Source organism: Vulpes vulpes, chromosome 13, assembly GCF_048418805.1.
Source record: "Vulpes vulpes isolate BD-2025 chromosome 13, VulVul3, whole genome shotgun sequence".
Classification (NCBI taxonomy): Eukaryota; Metazoa; Chordata; class Mammalia; order Carnivora; family Canidae; genus Vulpes; species Vulpes vulpes.
The window spans coordinates 126,163,949-126,182,541 of NC_132792.1; the positions used below are offsets into that span (position 1 = coordinate 126,163,949).

At 39.3% G+C, this 18,593-nt stretch overlaps 1 protein-coding gene across 36 annotated transcripts in view; it reads left to right on the forward strand.

Annotated features, from left to right (window-relative positions):
* The window catches only part of CEP170 (centrosomal protein 170), a 129,423-nt gene extending 117,963 nt beyond the window's left edge, over window positions 1-11,460 (forward strand). For 19 of the 36 annotated variants that reach the window (XM_026003396.2, XM_072732835.1, XM_072732838.1 and 16 more), the window contains 5 exons: window positions 1,393-1,481; window positions 6,392-6,485; window positions 7,152-7,203; window positions 9,103-9,225; window positions 9,703-11,460. In XM_026003396.2, coding sequence (XP_025859181.1) covers window positions 1,393-1,481; window positions 6,392-6,485; window positions 7,152-7,203; window positions 9,103-9,225; window positions 9,703-9,713 — 369 coding nt within the window. In that variant the 3' untranslated portion in view covers window positions 9,714-11,460. Of the gene's footprint in view, window positions 1-1,392; window positions 1,482-6,391; window positions 6,486-7,151; window positions 7,204-9,102 lie in introns of all 36 variants that reach the window. The other 17 variants (XM_026003388.2, XM_026003391.2, XM_026003393.2 and 14 more) reach the window with 1 other exon arrangement.
* Window positions 11,461-18,593: the final 7,133 nt, after the last annotated feature.

Consider the following 18,593-nt stretch of genomic DNA (forward strand, 5'->3'; position numbering starts at 1 on the left):
GTGGGTAGAAGGAGAAATTAGGAAGTAGCAGTGGACAAGAAGGGTTTAGTCATAGGTTGGCATCCTGTTAATCCCTAGATTTATGCAACAGGAGCTAAAAGTTAGTATGTAAGAATGTGTATGTTTGCAGTATACTACTGAGTAGGAAAAAAATGTCCAATGGCAAAGCATGAAGCCAGCTCCATAGTTGCCACTGCAATATCCTGGATAGTTTTAAAACACACTCTGTCTTTGCCTAAGTAATAGATGTCTTCCACTCCTGCTTTGGCTTGTTTCCTCAAGGCTCACAATATACCATTATGTTTGTTTAGCCTTTCATTCCCTGTGTGTTGCTGATCACATCCTAAGTAACTTTTTATCCCTCGCTAACTCCACACAGTAGGAGTTATTCTTAGGTTCTAGTTTTCCATGGCACCTTCCTTATTTACACTACCCTTCACTGAACTCCTTTTCATTAGAATTCATGTAACACTGAATCACAAAATTTAGTTATGTTCTTTGAAAAAAACAAATTTAATACTGTTTCCTATATACTTTTAACTCCGGCACTGATCTTGAAACCTGCAAGGTCATATCCTATTTTCTGGATTGTCTTGCAGAGTCTAGATACAGTTCTGAAATACAAAGAGGTGATTTGGCAGCCCACACCAACCCCAAGTTTTCTTTTCTAGCTTCTGCAGACCAAATCCAGCCTGCCACCTGTTTTTGTAAATAAAGCTTTATCTCAACACAGCCCGGTCCACTTACTTACATGTTATCTATAGCTGCTTTCACAACAATGAATTTAGTAGTTGTGACAGAGACCAGATAACCTAAAATCTTTACTCTCTGGGCCTTTACAGAAGAAGTTTGCCAACCCCTATTTTTGCCCATAAATTTCAACTAGGGTGGTATCAACTGCCATCATAAAAACTTACTTTTTAGAGTAAATCTTTAAAAAGAATCTCTCCCACTAGACTCTGGCAAAAGAGCAAGGATCGTAATCTTCTTGATCTCTATATTCATATTATTTGGTGAAAGTATAAATAATAAGCTGAGTATTCTAAATTATTTGTATTTTCCTTTTTATGATTATTTGATTTGGAGGCTAGAGAGGTGGGATCATGATAGTAATTGAAGATAGGATTATATGGATTATTTTTTTTAAATGATATGACCAAAATAATATGGAAACCAGATGAGTTATTTTTTGAAAAGGAACTCCTTTATCAGTATTTATTTCTCTTTCTCAATTTAGTTATACATAACTCAAATGATATTCCTCATTGATTTTTTTTAATTAAAATTAGCATAAATACTAAATCCCTCTAAATATAGTAGCTGTGAGTAGTGTTCTTGGTGTTTATACAATACAGTGATAATATTTTAATTTAATTTCTTTGGATGTTTCAGGTCATGGGAGATAATCTGCTGCTGTCATCCGTCTTTCAGTTTTCTAGGAAGATAAGACAGTCTATAGATAAAACAGCTGGAAAGATCAGGTACTGTTCTGTTACTCAAACCTCCTGGCTTATATTGTTAGGAGACACCTGTTCCATGCTGTGCTCACTTGCTACCACCTACAGCTAAGAGGAACGAGTGAAGGCAGTGGCACTGAGCTTACCGCTGCCACTGTCATGTTCCTTCTCTTTTTCAGGTATAAGTAATAGCCAGAAGCTAGACCACATGAAGGGGGCAGAAAGGGAAATAAATGTCCTAAGTAATCACCCCTTTATAATGGAGAGTTAACAGCTATAATTACTTAGATTAGTTTTGTTAATAACCAGATATAATTTACTCCTCCACAAAATAATAGTGAAGTATTTTAAATTAACAGACCTTTTGGGCTTCTTTTATAAGACGTGAAACTTAAGGCTAGTTTTCATCTTCCTCATCAGTAAAGAAGACGGTACATAATCCTGTCAGACTCAGAATACCTGCTCACTCGCCTGCCTTGTGCACTCAATCGTGAGGGCATCAGAACTGTGATGGACAAATAATATGCAGTCAAAAATCATTCAACCCGATGAAATTTGAAGACTTCATTCCCATATAAGAGTCTTTTAATTAGCATTATTTCATGTATTTATTCCTTTAGGTAATAATCCTTCCAGTATGTCCTGGTTTTAGAATATAATTTTAGTGGAATTATATTCAAAATAACAATTTCATCAACTTCAACTGCATTGCGTACTTGAAGCAAACTTCAGGCATGCGTGATTTTTGGTATTAGTAAGTAGGCATGTGATTAGACCCTATACATTTGTTAGTTATTGTATAATGACTTATTAGTTAGGCTTAGGGTTTTTTTTTCCTACAAATTTCATTGGATGGACTTCATTTTCTGGCTACATGCTATATTGGCAACTCATAGGAGGACGGGTTGTCATGGCAAAGGGGAACTCTGTGACCTATGAGAGAAGAAGGTAGGATCAGCAGACTTGGAAGTTTTGTAGTTGCTGGGGAACACACCTAAGATGATAGTAGAGTGCTGATTGCTTAATCACCAAGTATGATGAAAATAAAAACAGTAGGCTCAGGGCACATGGGTGGCTCAGTGGTTGAGCATCTGCCTTTGGCTCAGGTCATGATCCTGGGGTCCTGGGATCGAGTCCCACATCAGGCTTCCCGCAGGGAGCCTGCTTCTCCCTCTGCCTATGTCTCTGCCTCTCTGTCTCTCATGAATAAATAAGTAAAATCTTAAAAACATCAACAGTAGGCTCACTTATAAGCCCAATCAGAAACTACAGAATGTGATATTCATAAATAGCATGCAACTAATTTAGTTTCTTTAAAATCAAATGCAAACCTTAAAATGCACACATTTTTAAAAAAGATTGTATTTATTATTCATAAGAGACACAGAGAGAGGCAGAGACATAGGCAGAGGGAGAAGCAGGCTCCATGTGGGGAGCCCCATGCAGGACTCAATCTCAGGTCCCCAGGATCATGCCCTGAGCAAAGGCAGGTGCTCAACCACTGAGCCACCCAGGTGTCCCAAAATGTACACATTTTTTAATTTAGAAAGAATCCAGTACAATTTTATATTGCTTATATGTTGAAATAATTGGTCATTAGTGTTTGATGAGGATCTAATCATGGTAAAAACACATTGAATTGAACATATTTAATTGTATGGCTGTCTATTTAAGAGAAATCATTTAGATAATTTTTTTCCAAAACTATTTCAAAAGTATCTTTTAAAAATATTGTTTAAGGTGTTCTTTAAAAAAAAAAACCCGCATAAAAGTGTTTTAAACTACTATTAAAAAATAAATACACTACATAAAAGCAGTTTGCTTTTTATCTTCCAGTTCCCATATAGCTAGATTTAGCATGATATTAGATAGTCAAAAGCTGGGTTAAAGTAAGAGGGCTAGGAGGTGATAAGAGTTGACACTGGAGAGGTAAGGAGGCCCGTTACTCAAGAGTTTGCACTTTATCTAAAAAGCTGTGGAAGGCTAATATGTTAAATATGGGCTCCCTTGATATCCCGATGTTATCCATAGAAGTACCTGTAAGTCTCATCATATGGTCATGTGACCTGCCAGCTGGAAAACTTTGACATCTCCTCACCTACTACCTACTGAAATACAAGTCCTCCTCCCACACTAACTGGGTCCCCATCTGTTCATTTATTCATCCAGTACATTTTCATAGCACATCTGACTGATACCATTCTCTCATCCTGTTGACTATTCCTCAGTCCACACTGAACTCATCCCTAGTTTTCTCCAAAAAAAATACTTTGTCCCTTTGACATTTAATTAAAATTGAGACCAAAGAACACATTCATTGGTTAACTCTACTGTCTCAGAAATTTGACAGTGTGAGCATTAAATTTTACTATTTGTAAAGCACTATAACAGGCTCTCTGGAAGATAACCAGGAAGATAGAACATCATGCCAAAGGTTTACAATCTGGCCAGCAAGGCGAAGCATATAGGCAATTACTGTACAAGGTAGTGTGTGCTAGATCGGTGCCCAGTTAGTTAGAGGTAAAGGCAGACGAAGGGTCACTTTCACCTAGGACAGTGAGGGTAGGCTGTATAGAGGGTTTCATTCAAAGATGGGTATTTTAATCAGCACATCTAAGGAAGAGAGCCTGAGCACTTTGGATGGAGTATCAGGGTAGTTTGGGAAATGACTGGTCCTTAAGTTTTGTGCCAGGAGTTACAAACTCAGATGCCTAGCTGATCCTAACAGTATGCGCCTATTTAAATTGCCCCCATAGTTTCTATGGGCACAATTGGAAATATTTATACAAAAACTGTTTTACAGCATTCTCATGGTATTCTATGTGAACGTGACCCTCTGAAGCTGTGTAGCACGGCCCTCTCTATATGCACTACCAGTTTGTAACCCTGATTTGCATGTGTTGAGGGATGGGCCAGAGAATAGATAGTGAAGGTCTTAAAATATGAACTGGAGACTTTATTCTAAAACCAATTGCTTTATCGAAAAGAGTATTTAGCTAAATAGTTAAATAACTGAAAAAAGTTATCCTTAGCATTTGTGCTGTGTTTTCCATGTTAACATTTTGTCTGACTACTATTTTGAATCCATAATGTGATAAGATCACTCAAAAGCCATGAATTTTTTTTCTGAAAGATCTATAGTGACCTTTAAACAAAGACAGCTAAGTTCTAGCCATTATGGCCTGGTCTAAAGTCATGACCTTGATGTAGTTTTCTGCTTCCTTAGTATTTAAATAGTATATTTGAGCCTACTTCCTAAAGTCAAAATGCTAAATTTGGTTTCTTAAATCCATAGCACAATACTCACACATCGTCTTTTTAAAGTAAGTTTCTTATCTGTTCAGTGGCTTGGAGGTCTGGGGGGCTTTTCAAGTGAGTCAGGAACCTAGGTGACCATCCTGAGCCATTTTCAGCAAAGGTGATTTATATATCCTTTAACAGTTTGAGAAGCCTTAAGCATTCCAGTAGCCAAATTCTGGCAGACTTCACTGGGTTTTTAGCGCAGACTTGCTGTATTATATACAAGTCCATTCTCATTTGAGAACTATGATGACAGTCTGATGCTGCCAGGGACTTTTACAAACCACATAATTTACTTACATGCCTTCGTGTCATGGTCATAACAGTAACAGCTCTTAGACAGCTGGCAAGGAGGTTTACTAGCTTTTCCTGTTTCAAAAATTTCACAGAATATTCTTATATCAGTTTCTAGAATTATTATTGCCTTTTAAGGAATGGAGATGTATAATTGCAGATGTTCTGGACTTAATTTGATGTTGATGAATTTCATGTTTTTCAAACTTAAGTTAAAAGTAAGGCATTTTGATCTTTAAAGAAATACAAATAATATAGTGTATTACTTAAAAACTGATCAGCTTCTAGTAGTAAAAATTTACTTACCTGTATAGTGTTGATGTTTATATAAGGCAATTGAATTAAATTTCCAGGCTATTGGGATCCCTGGGTGGCGCAGCGGTTTAGCGCCTGCCTTTGGCCCAGGGCGCGATCCTGGAGACCCGGGATCGAGTCCCACGTCAGGCTCCCTATATGGAGCCTGCTTCTCCCTCTGCCTGTCTCTGCCACTCTCTCTGTGTATGTGTGACTATCATGAATAAATAAATAAAATCTTTAATAAATAAAGAAAGAAAGAATAAATTAAATAATTAATTAATTAATTAATTAATTTCCAGGCTATTTAAGGCTCAATAAAGAAATTTTAAAAGAAACCAGAAAGATGCCTATTATTTATATCTCTCAAACTGCCAAGTCATATCGAGGATAACTACTTTTGGAAGACAGATCAAAACTTTGTAATACTTTTTTATAAGTTAAGAGATTTGAGTTTAGCTTCTAATGTAAGGATAATTATTTTTATTGGCAGTTGTTTTTATCAAAAGGATAGTGTCTTAACTCCTATTGGATATTATAACACAAATATTCTAACGTGAGTTAAGATTTTTAAGGAAAAGCACAGTGAGCACTCCAATTTTCGCCTTTTAATCAATAATTGATCATACCTAATTCAGTCTATTTTCATCTTATGTTTATACTGCATATGCTCCATCTGAACAAAGTTGTGTTTTAGTAAGTGCTTATTTTATGGTTAATTACAAATATTAGATAAAATGTGGGGGCTATCTCATCTACATTTGTTTTATATTTGGGTTTCAGTAATAGATGGAATAAGTATGAAAGGATTTATGTGTGTATTCATAACCACTCACATAATACAGATTTTTTAATACAGATTTCTCACATAAATGAGTTTATTGGTAATATTGGTTCAGTACTTTATTTTCATTTGTGTAATGTTTAGTGGTTTCTTTATCCGTGTGTAGCTTGGAAAAAAATACATTGTTTTGGTATCATTGTTAAACATATGACAGGTTTTTAAAACATGGAGAGTTAAAATGCTTATGTTTTCTGATTTCTAGAATATTATTTAAAGATAAGGATCGGAACTGGGATGAAATAGAAAGCAAGTTAAGAGCTGAGAGTGAAGTCCCTATTGTGAAAACCTCAAGCATGGTATGATAATTTATCTTGAACATTAAAACATTTTAATAGACAGGTTTATTTTAAAGGAACAGTGTGCTTATTTTTGAAGTGTTTGTTGATTTAGATTTTAAAAAGATTTGGCACAGATTTGGCAAGTTTTATGCCTTCAGCTGTCTCTCACAGGGGTTTAAAATGATTGCTTCAAAGTTGCAGACAATATGAAGGAGGAACTTTATGTTTCTCACTAATACATTATTCTTATAATAATTACACACTATAAATAGTTTGAAATAAAAGCTGAACTCAAAGAGAAGTGGACATGGATCATTTCCTTTAACTCAGTAGATTGCTCAACTCCTTCTTAAGAATCTGTATAGGTTTTCGTGGCTCAGGGAGTTATCCTGAGATCACAGTTCATGTATTTTTCAAAGAAAATCTTTACGCACTTTCCAAATTGTTATAGGGTTGATCAATGCAAGTTTTTCAAAATCTTTGCTTATACGATAGTATTATCTTAAACCTTTCATCTTTTATCATTATCTCATTGAAAAAATAAAGATTTTATATTTTGAATCTCATCATTGAGATAAAATTGATATTAAGTATTCCAAATAAGAGGAGTGGGAGATTCACTGCTTATCAAATAAAAGTGCCTTATTTACAGTAAACTAATTTTTGTCATTGCTTTCCCTACAGGAGATTTCTTCTATATTACAGGAGCTAAAAAGAGTTGAAAAGCAGCTACAAGGTACATTTACTACTGAATTAAGTAGGAAGAGCTAATGATTTCAGACAAGTACATTCATTCTAAGTGGTATCTCTTAAAATATTCTCATTACTACAGAGTGATTGGTTAAATATAACAACATGTGGATAAAAATAAGTTCTACATATTCAAATCACTCATAAGGAGGAAGTTTTAAAACCCAGTTTGAATAGGAGTGCCTGAGTGGCCCAGTCCGTTAAGTGTTCAACACTTAATTTTAGCTCAGGTCACAACCTCAGGGTCGTGGAGTCGAGCCTTATGTCAAGCTCTGCACTGAGCACTTAGTCTGCTTGAGAGCTTCTTCTCTGCCCTTCCCCCTGCTTGTGCACTCTCTCTCTCTCTCATTCTCTAATATATGAAAAATACATAAAATAATGTATTAAAATGTATGTATGCAGCTCAGGATGCTTATTAACAGCTGGCATTATTTATTCGATTTGACATCTCAAGTTACATTTATGATGTAATCCAAATGAACTTGTATTCTGATACAAATAACAGTTGTTTGGGTAAACCACAGAAAAGAGTGTATATTGGCCAAAGGGAGCAGAAAAGGAAGGAGAAAAAAAAAAAAGAGACTATGTTTGCCTCCTTCCTGTACTTTGACAGGGCCATTATTTCTATATGTGGCAGATCTTACTCAGGCATTAATGCCTGTGTGTGTCTTGAACTAAAAGTCTGCAGTGGTACAAAAGCAGCTTCCAGAGTCAACTACTCAGTCTTTGTTGCTTGAATTATCAAAGGCTTAATAAGTGGGCCCTAGCTAAGTGATTCTTAATATCTGGTCAGCCTCCATACACTGAAGGGTTATGTTTTACCCCAATGGGAAAAAGTGTCTTGCTAATAACACAGTGAGTATTAGCTGGTAGAGCGGGAGTAAACTTGAGTGATTCCTGTATCAAAGACACTTCCTTCTGCCATCTCCCCACTCTATCTGATGCCAAGTTGAAAATCACTGCCTAAGATTTTTGCTTGTCCAGTTTCTCAAGGATCTTTTGGATTGAAAGCTGTGCTTTCACTGGCTCCTCCCGTGGAATAGCAGGTCTGTATGGCCTTCTGGAGCCACCATGGGGTATTTGTATCTAGGTTTTGAGGGCATCCCTGTGGCTCAGTGGCACACACACACACACACGGCTGATGACCCCACACTCTTACCAGGATGAACATTTTGTGGTAGCCTTCAAAGCGTGTTGATGTTCTCCAAGCCTCCCCAAACTTCCAGTTACTCTGAACCCCATCTTAGCAGTGAATCTCCAGTTATCTGAGTGGTAATTACAGCTATGAGTCTCATTAAAGTCCACCTGGTGTTTTCCCTATCTTACAATGATGAAAGCAAATTTCAAAAAGATGTTTCTCAAATTCTACATCTTCAAATCTTAGTCTTTCAGCAGACTCCAAAAGGCCTATATGTGAGCCTATTCAGGGCACCAGAGAAAGCATTCAGGTCCATATAATCTACAATAGAGGTCAGGCCCAGAATTATTAAAAATGAGTTTTAAATACAGTTTTAAATACAGTATTAAAAATGAGTTTTAAATACAGTAAATAAAAAGGATTATCCAGGGGCAGCCCGGACGGCTCAGCGGTTTAGCGCCGCCTTCGGCTCAGGGCGTGATCCTAGAGCCCCGGGATCGAGTCCCACGTTGGGCTCCCTGCATAGAGCCTGCTTCTCCCTCTGCTTGTGCCTCTGCCTCTCTCTCTCTCTCTCTCTCTCTCTGTCATGAATAAATAAATAAAATCTTTAAAAAAAGATTAGCCAAATTTAAGCTCATACAAGCATCAGTAGTTGAAATATTATCCAAGTCATAAGCAGTGTTTACATCCAAATTTAACTACATCTACAATTATCTTTTTTCCCCCATATTCTTGTTTTCCCTTCAGCAATCAATGCGATGATTGACCCAGATGGAACTCTGGAGGCTTTGAACAACATGGGATTCCCCAGTGCTATCTTGCCATCTCCACCAAAACAGAAGTCTCCCGTGAATAACCACAGCAGCCCGGGTCAGACACCGACACTTTGCCCGCCAGAAGCTAGGGTTCCCCATCCTGCTGCTATCTCAGTGTCAGCTGAATTTGAGAATGCCGAGTCTGAGGCTGATTTCAGTATCCATTTCAATAGGTTCAACCCTGATGGGGAAGAGGAAGACGTTACAGTACATGAGTGACTTTCTCTCGATGGTTAAAAACCAGTACCTGTGGATGACTAGGAATACTGGAAGCAGCATAGTGTTGACTTAACAAAACAAGACCGCTTGATCAGCTACAATCTTGTTCTCTCTGTCTTCTTAATTTTATTTATTTATTTTTTACCTATAATGTGGTATCCTATTAATCCTTCAGACCATTAGAAAACTACGTGATGCACATATAGGAAAAAGCAGATTGTGGCAGTTTCGCCTTTTGTGGTTTTATGATTTTCAAATTGAATTCTCTCATTGCATCCTTTCCCTTCATAGATCTTTGTTTTTTTTCTTTAAGCCATGCTGTGACCTACAAGCAAATTAAATACCCAACATTTCTGACCCCCATGTCTTCTGTGCCAAGCTGCTCCCGAAATGGACTTCCTCTTCATCTGTACAGATTTGTTAAACGCTTATATTTACTTCTTAATAATAGGATTTATATTAGTATTCATTACCATTGGATACAGTGACATATTACTCTCCACAGTCCTGACCTTTCAAAACAGTCGTTCTTGTGTTCTGAAATTTTCCAGCATATATGTGATTTATATAACTTTGTTGCTACGTAAATTGTCTTGGGTTTTATGGAGATGAACTATTATGTTTGCACTAAGATTTGCCGGGAGTGGTAGGTGGACATAGCTGTATATCAATAAGGAAGGACTAACCGTCTTTTTTGTATATAGGATATTGATAATACTGTATTTGTTTTAACCCCTCGGTGTTTTACTCCACTTTCAAAATGCTCAATTTGGCACTTTTTTCAAAAATTTTTTTTAACGGAAGTAAGATTTTTGTCTCATTTTAGGGCAGATGATAAGTAGACAGATTAGACTGTTTAGGTGGAGTATATTTTTTAAACTGAGAACATGTATATTGGTCCTGTGTTACCAAGTTTATATGTGACAGTTGAAAAAAAATCCCCTTGAGATGATCATGAGGTTAAGATTTGCTTCTTTAGGAGACTTGGAGAACCAGTAGTCATAAGATTAGTGGATAGTTTCACTCCCAAGCAATGAACTGCTTCTGTGTGTTCCCCAGTAGGACCCAGTAGTAAATCCTGTCCGTCTTACACATTTAGAAGGACCCTGCGAGACTGTAATGATGAAGGCTCGGGCCTATGCCACTAAACAGGAAGCCTGTGGAAAAGTACCTTCTGTAAACTTGTGTTTTCTCCTTCCAGTAAGTTCACATTTGGATAAGTTTTAAAAGAAAGTAATTATCTTTGTGTTTCCAGAACACTATAATTTGGGCGAATCTTAATTCCTTTAAATATTACTTAGTAGACTTGGATTTCCCCCTTGACCCTATCAGTCTATAAAGATTAATACTGCAGTTTTTGCAACTTTTATGAATGGTCTTTAGTATTTCAGCAATAATCCTGTACTACATTGGTTGCAAGAGACTAACTCTGGACATATCAAAACTTTACAAGGTTTAAAAACTCCTGTAATGTTGGGCCAGTTAATAGAGATGCAAAAAAAAAAAAAAAAAAGAAAAAAAAGAAAACCCACAAAAAAACCCTTTTTGTAGAGATGTAAAAAACAAAAGACTGTTGTATAATGAATCTCATATTTTTCTTTAAATTAAAAAAAAGGTAAATGAACTATTCTCCTTGTAAAGCTAACTTTTCCATTCTATCTAATAAAGGAAGACTGAAAAAAAGTTTTAAAGAACATGAATGGAATGATACAAAAATGCTTTGAAGGAGTAAGTGAAACATTAAAACAGGGTCAGTCCATTTGAAGAAAAAGTCAAACAAAAATAATCACCATTGCTCTCTCTTTTATTTAATGTTTGGGTACTGATTATATCCCCATGGAAGTAGAAGGTAAGGAGTTGTTTAGGAAAATATTAGCATCTACTCTACTTACATTATCCTTTAAGTGTTTACACCGTTTTGTTCAATTATAAACATTTGGCCTTTTACTATGTTATTTTTATTTTGTATGAATACATTTCCTCCTTATTTATTTTTGTTACATTTATTACTTATGTTATTTTGTTATGCATTTACAACTCCATTTTTAAATAAAGTGTTTCTGGAACTTTATACAATGATTGTACATTTTATTCTACCATCTGGACTGCTAATACTCCATCAGTTTACCAAGTAACTATTTATACACCATTTTCCAAGGCTTAGCAAAACAAGGAATTCCTTCAGTTCTAATTAATATGTGTTAATCGTGAGACTTCACGGTATTTTGACTCAAGAAGAAAACATTTTCTTAGCAGATTTTTGTAAATCTCATTCTCTTAGCTTAATGTAATATGTGCACACAAGGCCTTTATTTCTAGCTGTCCTGGAATCATTAGAAGGCTTTATGACAGTGATATATTTAGGGAACAAAGAAGAAATTTAAAATATCTTGGACATCCTGAACTTGAGAACCATCCATTTGGATTCATTTTCTTTCATTGTGTCACCCACACCCTAGAGCCTTGAATGTCTCCCTATTACTGTTCAACATTCTGTTCCTTATCTTGACCCTTGGAGGCTTTTCATAATCTGGTCCTTATGTGTCTGTGTATACCTGATACAGACTGTCCCACGAGTGCCTTACAGTCTGGAGCTTCTCGCTGCCTCTCTTGCTCCTTCCTTCCTGCTGACGCACTGTCCCCTCCCCTCCCTTCTTCAGAGGCCTACCAACCACTTGACTGGGCCCCCGTACAGGGTACTGCCAGGCCCTTGCATCTTTCTCTTCCCTTTCCCCACTGCATATACACATATTTCTTCCTTCTAAATCACTAAGATAATCTTTATTTCCTGAACAGATCCTATACTTTCAAACATCTGTGGCATTTTGCTTCCCAACTCTGCCCTTGGCTTGCTTGTGATCTCTCTGCCTGTCAGGACCTGAACTTTTGACAAGGGAACTAGACTTGGAAGCTTGGGTTCCAGACACATCCCTCAATAGCTAAAATATGTGTCTCTGTCTTCCAATCTGCAGAATGAGAGCATCGTTGCCATTCTCTGCATCCCAAGTGGAGTCCAGTCCATGTGATCTGTAGCCGTGAAATGACTCCCCTTCCTCTTTTTCTCCAGAAAGCCTTCTCTGATTCTTTGTTTTGGAACTTTCTCTTCACTGTATTCTAACACCTTGTCCTTTGTGATAGCCCCGATTATAGGTCTATTCAACAATATGTACTAAGTGCCTAACACCTATTGGGACTGGGTTACTGGCAGTGAGAAGTAAGTGGTCTACTAAGATTCTCCCTTCTCTGAAGGAGAAACAACATCCCTGCAGATCACGGGGTGCTGCAGTGCTGGGGGAAAGGGCCAGGAAGGGCTGGACCTACAGAGGCAGACTTCACTCCGACAGCCAGCTCAGCACAGCCAAGAGGGTTAGAAGAGGGAAAACTACCTGATTTTCTCATTACATTTCTAAGCTCATACTCCCAGACCAGATCCCTCTGGCTACCACATCTGACCCTAACATTTGGCTGGTAGTCTCTGGTAACTCCTTTTTTAGGTTTTTGTAGAGCTGGTGTTCACGAAAGTGTTCTGTGGCTGCCATAGTGGTGACTGGGCCAGGGGTCAGGTGAGAAATCCTTCTCACCAGGTTGTGCTAACCCATTTGGAAGCAGATAGAAATTTCAGGAAAACAACCAGAATCCAAGCTTGTTGGGAGCCTGTGGCTTGGATGGGGAAACTGACAGCATCAAGGATCCATTCTCAAGAGAAATGGAACATTCTAACCCATTAGACCTCACAAGTTCTCCATGTTTTACATCTTAAGAGAAAAAGCACACTAGGAGCACAGGCACTATAAGATAAAAGTGGGCTCTGCAATGGAAAGTTATTTGGCCATAAAAAGAAAGGAAGTACCGATGCATGCTACAATATGGATGAACCTTGAAAACATTCTGACAAATGGAAGTAGCCAATCACAAAAGGCCACTTATATGATCTCATCTATATGAAAGGTCCAGAATGGATAAATACATACAGAAAGTGGACTAAGTGCTGCCAATGGCTGTGTCAGGGCAGGGGATGGGGAGGTTTAGGGGGTTATAGGTCAGGGATACAAGGTTGCTTTTGGGGTGATTAAAATGTTTAAAATTGATTGTGGTCATGGTTGCACAATTCTAAATATACTGAAAGTTGTTGAACTGTGCATTATAAGTAGTTGAATTATAATACTGTATATCTATATAAATTAGGTATGTGAATGAGATCTCAATAAAGCTCGTTCCAAGAAAAATGAGTAAGAAAAGTAGTAGAAGGAGGGGGAAGTGGGGAGAGAAGTGCAACATCAGGTGGAGATGGCCGCTCATCACTGTGCCTAGAAGTGCCAGCTTGCACCTGTTAGCATTCTGCTTGAGCTTATATATGTCTGTCCTCTGCAGTTGGCTTTGTATTGAGTTTCACATCTTACTGTTTCCCCCAATAGCTGATTATTTAAATAAAATCTTTGCCATGTGTTCTTTTTTAAACAGAGAAAATAGAATATGTGAAGATTTTTGTATCAAAATGTGTTGTATTGCAGGACGCCTGGGTGGCTCAGTGGTTGAGCGTCTGCCTTTGGCTCAGGTCGTGATCTGAGGGGTCCTGGGATCGAGCCCCATATCGGGCTCCCTGCACAAAGCCTGCTTCTCCCTCTGCCTGTGTCTCTGCCTCTCTCCTTGTCTCTCATGAATAAATAAATAAAAATCTAAAAAATAAAATAAAAAATGTGTTGTACTGGGAGAACTGGAAGCCAAGAGAAGAGTCAAGACTGTGTTCCTACCAAAAAATTTGAATATCAGTCTAAAGTGAGCAACTGCTATTGCTGACACTGTGCTAGGTTCTTTAGCACTTAATATAAAATTCACAACAGGGCAGCCCGGGTGGCTCAGCAGTTTAGCGCCACCTACAGCCAGGGTGTGATCCTGGAGACCCAGGACGGAGTCCCACATCAGGCTCCCTGCATGGAGCCTGCTTCTCCCTCTGTCTGTGTCTCTGCCTCTCTCTGTGTATGTCTCTCATGAATAAATAAAATCTTGAAAAAGAATTAAAAAAATAAAATTCACAACCACCCAGAATTATAATAGATGAGGATTATTAGTCCCATCTTATAAAGGAGTAGAGGCTTGAGTTAAGTAAGAGGCTCTGGGAGTCAAGATTTGGACCTGGGTCTAACTGTCTTCTATCGCCTTTATTCTAAGTCATGAAGAGACAATAGAGCAGGGTGGTAGTAGAAAGCCACTCAGTGGTGTTAAAAATCCTGCAACTAAGTTAAATGTATTTTTGGCTTCAGGCAAGTGATTTCAACCCTAGCCTGTTAATCGGTAATGAGGGGGCAGGTGATTGGTTGACTAGCTAGCTGGTCTCTGAGGTATCTTCCTGCTATATTAGTGTTTAATCTCTGACCTTCAGATAGTGTACTTTTGGCTCTCTTCCCCAGATTTGTGGCAGAAACCTACCTTGTTACCCTCATGGTAATTCTGCCTCTCTTCTCATCCCCTTTAGCAAATGACTCACCAGGCACTCTCCCTCATTGTTATTCTTAAACTGCTTCTCCCAGAAATCTTCCAGTTCTATGGCTCCACCATAATAGTTGACTCCTTTCCCTTTGGCCCACTTGAAGAGTGTCGGTGGTTTGGGCCGAACCAGGATGTCCTAGTGATGATGACACCACTTCAAAGAGAAAGGGCCTAGCAGTTACTGAACCTCTTCTATATGGCAGGCACTACTTGACCACGGCTGTATTTTGAGAATTTGTTTTCCCTCATATTTCTCTCTATGGCCAACCAATTGCTCCTAACCTCTGAGGAGGAATGTGGTAGGATAGAAAGCAAAATTCACCTGTAATGAACTCTCTGGTTTTGAGATTTTGAAGACCAAAGCCCTTGGGGGAAGTGATATGACTTTCAGAGAAATGAAATGAAAGTAGATTCTCAGGCTTCGAGAGAATGCCTTAGCTGGAATTTAAAGAGAGAAGGATACCTTCTCTAGCAGAAAAATGAGGACCCCCAAGTCCTGGGAGCAGGGGGAAGGGGAGAACAGTTGCTCTAGCTTTACTGCAGTGCCACCCAGGGAATGGGCAACATTCCCAAGGGAAGCCATGGCACAGTGTATCTGGCATGTGGGCTATTGGTAGTGTGGGAAGTTCCGCATGACCTGGTCTCCACCAGGAAGCAAGAGATGGTAGGCCTCTCAGAAGTAACTTCTGTGGACAGCTAGACACAGTGTGGAGTTCTGTAGCATGCCCCGATGTGGGGTGGGATATCTCAAAAAGAAGTCCAGTATCCTCCCAGCTGCAGTGATGGGGTGCCTGAAATGAAAATTAAGCTGGTTTAGAGAAAACATGGTGTACATATCCAAGTGTGTGGATTATGGACCAATCTGTATGTAAATATCTATCTATACATCCACATCTATGTAGGTATCTAGAGATACAGATCTGTCTACACAACATGCTCTCCTCATAGGCATATAGTATGCATGTGTATCCAGCCATACCAGTACACAATATCGGTAATGAGGGGGCAGGTTGAGATATTACAGGTTGGGTTCCAGACGACTGCTTTTACAAGGTGAATTGCACAATAAAGTGAGTCAAATGAATCGTTTGGTTTCCCAGGACATATAAAAGTCATGCTTACACTCTAGTCTGTTAAGCACGCATTAGCATGATGTCTAAAACAAACAAACACACCTTAATTTTAAAACACATAGGTAATAACAGCACAGATGGGGTTTGCATATACATCACTTCACCTGGGACATTCTTGGCAAATTATAAACAGTGCCCCCTTCTATGAGCAGCCTCACTCTCAGGGAGCCCTGGAGACAGGTAGCAGTGAGGAGATGAGCATGCACAGCGCAGGGGGCTTGGCCTCCCTGTCTCCCTGCCTCCCCACTGCGCTCGTGGGGAGGGACAGTCCCCGAGGCCCAGCCAGGGTGTGCACCCCAAGCCTGTGCTGCTGAGAGAGCCATTTTAAGGGCAAGGAATAGAAAATTATAAATACAAAATGTGGCACTGAAGTGAAGATTTATTTAGAGTGAGACAAGAAATGACAACTAATTACAAGTTTTGACACTACCACAGCATCACCAAACCCAGAAAAAGAAACCTCTACCATATTTTTTCCCTGTATTTTGGGAATGCATTCCCTGTGATGTCTTTGCTCCCCCTACCCTGTTACACATCGGATCTCTGTTACACTGTTCCACAAACCAGCGTCCAGCTCCACACATTGCCCACCTGGTTTTTTCCCACTACCCACATGTTGCCTGTATGGGTCGCTGCTGAGCATGTTCATACTGTGTCTGCACCATCCTGTCATGCCTGCCGGTGGAGTTGGCACCAGTGGCTGGCAAGAGAGTTTCTGGAGACCATTCCTACCTTGGAAAGGTAGCAGCAACACCTTAGCTATGCTGAGAAGAGACAGGGAACCACATAATTCTATCCTAAACTCAAACATAATATATCCTCAACTCCTCTTATCCATGCCATGACCATTTCTTTTATATGTACATATGTAGTAGCAGTACAAGCAGGGTTCGTGCCCAGGTCACTTTTCCCGGGGCATTCCTGGCAAATTATTAACAGTAACCCCTTCCATGCGCAGCCTCAATCTCAATGAGGAGGTGGGCATGCACAGTGCACGGGGCTTGGCCTCCCTGCCTCCCTGCCTTCCTGCCTGTGCTCTTAGTTTTCACCATATATGTGGGACAAAGGGAGAGGGAGAATCTCAAGCAGACTCCACACCCAGTGTGGAGCCTGACCCAGGGCTCAATCTCATGACCCTGAGATCATGACTGGAGCTGAAATCAAAACTCAGATACTTAATTGAGTAAGCCACCCAGTTGCCCCAGTCATGACCCTTTCTGTTGTCACCTGACACTGGGGAAGTATGCGGGAGGGAAGTTGAAAATGGAAGAGACAATAGCTTTAACAATTGCAAATTAAAAGCCTGTCTGGAACTTGCCCTTGTCTTCCCTGCCCCCTGCCTCTCCAGCCAGAGCGCTTGGCTTCAACCCTCTGGAAATGTACTAGATCACTTATTCATTCAGGAACTACATTTTGAACATCTCTTTACCCTAGGCACTGTGATTAGCACTGGAGTGTGGCAAGGATGTCAGAAAACTTCCTGACCTGGAACTTTCTGGGCTGCCACACATTAAAGCTGGTTTCCTCACTTGGCATCAATCCTGATACAAAGTCTTCCGACTCACAAAGCAGTTTGGGGAGCGGGGAAGATTTGTGAGCTGGAGAGAAGCTTCTGCTTGCTGAGGCCCCTTTGTTCCCTACCCCCAGCCAATCACTTAGAGATTTCTGGAATCAAACATCATTATCACCCGGAGGCACTATCTTAAGTTTACTGCAGGCATCAAGGAAGGTCCTCTGAAAATCTTCAGGAGGTGAGCGATAGATGCCTTGACTTGAAATGCCGGCATTTTATATTCATAAGCTCATTGCAGTGATCAGCAAAGTACTCCTAAACTTAACTTATGACTTTCCAGCTACTGTGTTCTATTAAGACCCTGGGAGAGTCATCAGTATATCCTGAGGAAGGGAGAAATCTGCCAGAAGATATATTTTTAACATGTGTCGTCCTGGCCTTCTAATTCCAGCAAAATAAACCAGATATAAAATCTCTCTCCCTCTTAACACCTAAAAACACTGGGTAAAGTATAACAAAAACAGTTTTAGTAGCATACCTTAATTCTAAATTTCCCAGTGTCAAGGATTAAGAAGGAAACCAAAATACAGAGCTGATTCTGCATCTGGCAGAGAGATTGCTGGTGGCTGGTTCCTGGTGACCAGAGGCTTGGGTGCAGGGAAAGACATGAGCCTCATGTGCGTGCATGCAAGGCAATCAGAATGGAGATTTTCACATGAGCCACCTCAAGGAGAGGGGGACCTGGTATGAGAATGAGGCATTATTCGAGGAGAAAATAGAGGATCTTTTCCCAGAAATGACACAGATCCTCAGACTTATAAATAATAGTAAGTCTCAAGCCTGATATATTTTTCTGAAATACCTGGTTATGTTGTAGAGAAATTGCAGAACACCAAAGTCAAAGATAAAATCTTAAAATTAATCAAAGAGAGAAGAGACTTTTTTCACCAAGAGCTCCAACTAGACTTCCCAACAGCAGCAATAGCTAGAATGCAGGGGACTGCCATATTATTTCTGGGTACAGATGCATGCAGAAGTACAAAAGCATGTATGGGAATGACTCACACTATA